Source organism: Cryptotermes secundus, unplaced genomic scaffold (genome assembly GCF_002891405.2).
Source record: "Cryptotermes secundus unplaced genomic scaffold, Csec_1.0 scaffold695, whole genome shotgun sequence".
Lineage (NCBI taxonomy): Eukaryota > Metazoa > Arthropoda > Insecta > Blattodea > Kalotermitidae > Cryptotermes > Cryptotermes secundus.
In genome coordinates this window covers 26,505-33,244 of record NW_019720714.1, presented here as the reverse complement: position 1 = coordinate 33,244, position 6,740 = coordinate 26,505, and the positions used below count along the sequence as shown (strand labels likewise).

Genomic DNA, 6,740 nt, shown 5'->3' with positions numbered 1-6,740 from the left:
TCCCCCGCCACCACCACCACCACCACCACCACCACCACCACCATCATCATGCTCAATCTAGTTTAGCACTAGACATCAGGCACAAATATTCTAAGATTTGTAGCATCTATTTATGAAACTGAGTCTGAGCTATGTCATATAGGTACCCCTTGGTTCTGCATCTTGAGAACCACTGTAGCCAAAAGCAACAACATACTGTGGCAAGCATCCTCAGATCTACACTACGTGAATTACTATACATCCACCATGAAGGAAGTTCACGTGATGTAAGCCAGATGAGCCCTCATGAACTACGTGGAAAAATTCTTCTTATGGTATGTTATTAGAGTTATTTTCTCTTGTATAAAATACACTGCAGATAAAAATAAAGATAAGAAAATTATAGTTAAATTATGAATAAAAATCATCTCAAGAAAGTGCACAGTGTCACTGAGTTCAGAATAAGTACAGTCTCACCTTCTTTCCTAGAACACTAAAGACAGACTATACAGGTATGTGTGTTTTCATGTGTGATGAAGGGGAGGAAGGGGGGGAAAAACTTGTATTTCAAACTAGAGGCCCCCTTTTGTTAACATTTAGCTAAAGCAAAATCAAACAGAGAACGGAGTAGTTAGGACATATAAAATGACTGAACAACAAACTGTGTTTATTTTCACTGTATAAAAGTTGACATATCTCATAACTGTAAATAATGTATACATGTATATTTTAAAGAGTTAAGAAGGTAAAACTAATGCCAGGGATGTTCATAAAAACTGAAAATACCTTTCCTAATCTTCTACAAAATTTTGTATCAGTCAGTTATTATTCAGACTTATTTTGGTATGTGTAATTCAAAACATATCATAAATTAGCTGGCATTCTTTGATATTTTGTATTGGGATTACCTTGACAGTTGGTTATTTTGGGATAAACATGCTGATGACAAAGAAAATCAACAATATATGCGCATATTACGTAACCTGTGTTGCTATTTTTATTTTTATTTTTAATTTATTTGAGATGGTGTCAGTAGTTCAAACTATATTGCATCAACTGATATGATGATTGCTGAATACTGAATTACAAAGCATGTTGAAGGAAGCGGTCACAGCTTAATTTGTGATACTATCCTAGCATTTGCCTCAAGGGACTAAGGAATACCAAAAAACTGTCTCATGGCCAAGATTTGAACCAGAAATCTCATGAATATGAAGCAGGAATGCTACCCACATTCCCATGACATTCAATAACTTGTGCTTAATAAAGCAAATAAACAATACAGACAATATACTCTATAGAGGCATATCTTAAACAATAAAGCCATTGCAAAAAAAAATATATAAAAGTTAAAGAATTTAATTGGACCCATTCTTATATTCTGTGTAGACTTTTTGTATGATGAGCAATTTCTAAGAAGTTTTTGCCTGATTTTAGCTTTTCTTGTAAGGAGGTGATTTTAATGAATTAATATAGACAAAAATAAATTCACCTAACAACAACTGGTGTAGATTCACAACACCAAATTTTATAACAATCCGCTGAGCAGTTTTGGAACTGAAATATACTGGTGGACAGATGGACAGACAGACATAGCCTATCCATTATCCATTAATTTCCTGTACTTCATATATAGAATGCACAAAAATAAACTCTGCGGTTCTGAGTTATACAAAATTTATTCAATGGCACACAATCCTCTAGTCTATGGCACATATATTTTGCTCATTTCCAACAGGGTAAGAAGCTGCCATTAGATTGGAAGGAAGACATGGGTGAGGTGACAGAAGAAGATGAGGGTGCCGAAACTAGTAAAAAGAAAGAGAAGCCAAGACGAGTTCCACTGTGCAAGGAACTCTCAGATTTGGTCAGCCTGGCCAGGTGTCGTTTCATCAGCTTCCTTACATCAAAAGAGACTCGTATGTTAATTCATGACACACAAATATTTATGTGGCTTGAGTTCTTGAATGTCTATGCATATTAACAATTTAAATATGTATAACAGGAAAATGTTTGAAGTGAACTTCACTTTATCCTATGCCTGAGCACTCCTCAGTTATGCAATGAATATATTTTACATAGTTATGTTTTAACCGTCTAGCTCTAAAGTAAATTTTCAAGAATATGGGTATATGACAAAGACTCCCTTCTGTCAAATCATCACTCAGGTTAAAATCCAAATTATTTGATAAAAATTGATATAATAATTTTAGGTATTCTGTATTTGAAAGTATAATCAAGCATTTGATAGTCAACTGGCTCCTATATACAGAAAAGAGTGTATGACAAACATTTGAAATATGTTTTCAAAATTGTGATACAGTATTAACTAGCCTGGAAACTGGACTATGTTATTAAGAGTGATATTACTACAAATGAAAACAACAATAACAATATCAACTTTAAGTTAATAATTTGTTATTCTCAGTAACCTGATGCTTTTAAATATAATTTTCTCTTTCAGAAAGTGCATATTATAAATATACAATCACTCTGTAATAAAAATTTAAAACTAAAGCAACATCTTGATGTGGAGAGATTGCAAGAAGCTGCCTTACGAGGAAGGAGTTATAAGAAATAATTTATGATGGTACTTCTAATTAAACTTGATAAACTTACATATATATTCCTTACTTTCTGAACAATAGTCTTGATGTGCATCACTGTCCTTACTGGAAGCCTGTCACAGACTTCCAGAGAACCTTATTCTTCTTACAGAAACTCCAACAGAAATGTTTTCACTCAATGAGTCTTCAGCCAGTAAATTGGTCCATTCCAATGCAGAGGAATTCATAGAACATAACAAAACATTTCTCACTCGTATTTTTCCAAATGGAAACCGGGTTGATTCAAGCAACTACAATCCACAAGATTTTTGGAACTGTGGCTGTCAGTTTGGTAAGTATTAAAATTGATATATCTTTTTTTACTTACTTATTCCAAACACTAAAATTAATACAACAATGCGCTCTATTTTTCAGTGGCTCTGAACTTTCAGACACCAGGACAGATGATGGATTTGTATGACGCAAAGTTCAGGCAAAACGGTGGGTGTGGTTATGTGCTCAAACCATCTGTCATGAGAGAACAGATCTCACTCTTCAGTGCCAATTCAAGGGATTTATTTCCTGGTCTTCCACCACAATTTCTTCACCTGAAAGTAAGAATTTCAAATAAATCTCTTTTGAGTAGACATGACAAATTTACGTGTAACTGAAATTGGGATACAGTATGCATGTAGATCCTTAGTGCATTGTCTTTTGAATTAGTGTTGGAGGAGGTGGCGGCAGCTTCCATGCAAACATTGGTAAGTAAAACTAAATTGTAAAGCTATCCCTGTACCAGGCAGTGAAGGCCCATACGGTTGTCAGAAGTTGAGGGTCCCACACTATCTAGACAATCGGCTCAAAGATGGTGGTAAGGTTGTCAGCCTTATGCGCCGGCCATGCTTTACTCCCCAGGAAAATTACTTAACTGATTCCTGGTACTCATTTCTGTTGGAGGCTGAGTAAACCCCAGAGCCTAGTGAGGCTGGAAGGATTAGGTCAACTGAAAAAATCCTATGACCTCATCGGGACTTGAACCCACAACCTTCTGGCTTGTAGCATAGCCCCTCAACCAACTATGCTACCACATTCCACGAAATTAATGACTCTACCACGTATATCCACTACTGTGGACAAGCAGTTAGAATAGACTTATAAGCTATAGAAGTGCTATTGGAAGATACTGCAATACAAATCAGTTTATAACATAACCTTAAATGTTACTAATTTCAAAGAATGCAAATATGTCAATACATGGCAGATATGCTTTTATCTGCAAACATAAGGCACAACTGCAACTAACTGCAGTGGTCATGATAATGCCAGATCACTCAGGAGATCACATATCTAATTCCACTACAGAGATCTTCCTTGCATAGCTGGTAATTATTCAGCTGGTCAGGACGTTCCCTGCTTTTATGAGGTTTAAAGGTTAATCACCCCATTCATAAAACCTCTCCAATGGACCATATCCTGAAGTGGTTGAATCCAGTTCACGTGTTCACATTCTGTTTCTCTAAGATCCATCTTAATATCATCCTTCCATGCTTAGGCTGATCAAGTGACTAAAATCATATAGTGCTTTGTTATTTATTACTCTTGGATTTCAACTACTCAGCAGTGTCCTCCATGGCATTAGCAAGGCTAACAAAAAGGTCTACTGTAAGTAAATGAGAGACATGAGATGACTGGCAGTAGCATATCAGGCAAACTGTCAAACGCCCCAAGCTAGTTCAATCCATAAAGTAATGATTTGGTGTCCATATTTCAGATCATCAGTGGGCAACATTTACCTCGTCCACGTGGTTCCACTGCCAAGGGAGACGTCATAGATCCGTATGTGGTGATTCAATTGCACGGTATCCCAGCAGATTGTACAGGTAAGGAATATCAGCATGTAATACTTCTCTTGTAAAACAGCTCACTCTTTACATGAGCTGAAATGACCTGGTCACAAGCAGACAGCACAGTTTAGAAACCAGTGTATATTTCTAATCATTTTAAATTAATTTGGAGACTCCTTGGACCTGCAGTTCAGTTTAATGTTGCACTGTTTTGTTACAATGTCAGATTATAATTATATCTGATTAACTACACATACGTTTCAAAAGTCGACACAAAGCATGTTCAAACTAATTTAACCCTGTGCCTGTAAAATACTAAGGGAAATATAAACTAATCACCTGTATCAGGTGTGACATATGGCACTCTAGCAGATCTTCAAAGTAATTAATTAAATATCGATGCATTTTATTTATTCATTCATAATTTAATTTAATTTTATGCAATTAATGCATCTGTTTATATGACCCCAGCATAATGGTTAATTTGTTGGAGCATTTCCATTTCCAATCACTACACTACTTTGGCCATACACCCTTGGTTTGATTGGTTTCCAGGTGACTTTGTTGTTGCTTCAGCACAATTAAAAATATAAAGCTGTCGATATCCTAGCTTATTTGCCTCATGTAGATACAACAGAGAGACAAAACAGTAAATCTTTGCCATGTATCTGGAATTTAATCTCTGTGCCCATTGATGCGAATGCCACTGCTAACCTGTTCTCTCACATATGTTCTCTGTAGCAACTCACATGAAATTGCACCTTTACTGATGTTCCTGCAAACTTGATTCAACTGGAGAAATTCTCTGCTGAGATCAGCATCCATAATTCAGCACATTTATATGACACATATCATCTATATGGACAACTGATATTGACAGTATACAAATCTGGGTCTCTTGAAATTTTGTATATGACATTTCACTATTGCTGCTCAGGGCAGTAGTTCTATTATTTAGAATGTGCCTATTTTGAAGCTTAGCCAAAACTGACCAGCTGTTCTGGTTTACTTGACCTCCAGACAGATTTCATGATAATGAGTCAGTAATCTGACAGGCTTTCCATATACTGACCCACCCCTGTGTGGGAAGAATGACAGAAATAGTAGTTACATACAGGAACTACAATTATGTTGCCATTAATTCGCTGACCAGACACTATGCCTGAGATGTCTCAGAACTAGCCACAACTACATCCTTCCACATCCTGTCCCATTCAAAATTCACAATTACACTACAATCTGATGTCATATAACATAATCAGTTGAAAAGGCAAAATTGAAAAACTCATGAGCCATCAATCTATCCTTTTAGCTCAAGTATTAACTCAGTAGCATATTTTCCATATCTTCTAAAGCTATACACATTATGACATGCTTGCTGGTCAAAGCATGAAAAACTAATTGAAACAAATTTCAATTACAATAAAAACAATCTGAGATTCATTATTACTTTATCATCTACCAATGCCACATTTAGCCTTCAAGAAAAATAGTGCAACATTAAAGTTTTAAAAAAAATCATATGCATTCAATTTTTGAACAGAGAAATGTGGTCATTTTCCATGGAGCCCTTCAATTTTCAATGGGTGTATTGCACTGCAGAGCAGAAGACTAAGACAGTATCCAATGAAGGGAACTGCCCAATATATGAGGAAAGTTTCGAGTTCCAAGTCATGTTGCCTGAACTTCTACTGCTTCGCTTTGTGGTTCTGGATGACGATTACATTGGTGATGACTTCATTGGCCAGTATACAATCCCATTTGAGTGTCTGCAAACAGGTAAGGTCTCTATAACACTATTCAAACTGTAAAGAGAACTTTTGAGCCATAAATACAGATTCCAGCTTTTAGCAAATAAATGTATTATACTTCAATATTACAGAAACATAATCCCACACAATTCTTAATATTTATTTTCCTTGCTTCTCTTTGGCCTTTAACACTTATTTCCTTGGAAATTCTCACAAAAATATGTCTCATATTTTAATGAGGATTGTCACATCCATAATAATTTTGAAAAATGCATTTAAACAGTTATGCAATTATTAGTATCTGTGTTTAACAAATCATCACTAATGGAAAGCCATGTGCATTTAATGATACAAATTCCTAGCCACCATACTCTTTTTCAGAGTACTGTATTTATCTCCAGGAAAATAAAGATGTTTCAGGATTGCTTCTATGGTTTCATTTTTCCACAACTAACCAAGTGCACAAATTTTCATAGAAAATTCTAAACATAAGCCTCAGTAGGTCAATCAGTCAAGTGACTAGCAACAGGTCAGATGTACAGAGTTAAAGTCAATTCCAAGCTGTTGCAGGAAATTTTCTTTCCAACTCAACATTCAAACTTCTCTGGGTCCCAACCAGC

General features: G+C 35.7%; 1 protein-coding gene across 1 annotated transcript in view; it reads left to right on the top strand.

The window, feature by feature from the left end:
- LOC111872019 (inactive phospholipase C-like protein 1) overlaps positions 1–6,740 on the top strand; it is a 153,017-nt gene that overhangs the window by 135,509 nt on the left and 10,768 nt on the right. Inside the window, exons 10-15 of the mRNA XM_033754535.1 lie at positions 143–314; positions 1,718–1,960; positions 2,634–2,877; positions 2,961–3,139; positions 4,297–4,405; positions 5,972–6,148. Coding sequence (XP_033610426.1) covers positions 143–314; positions 1,718–1,960; positions 2,634–2,877; positions 2,961–3,139; positions 4,297–4,405; positions 5,972–6,148 — 1,124 coding nt within the window. The remainder of the gene's footprint in view (positions 1–142; positions 315–1,717; positions 1,961–2,633; positions 2,878–2,960; positions 3,140–4,296; positions 4,406–5,971; positions 6,149–6,740) is intronic.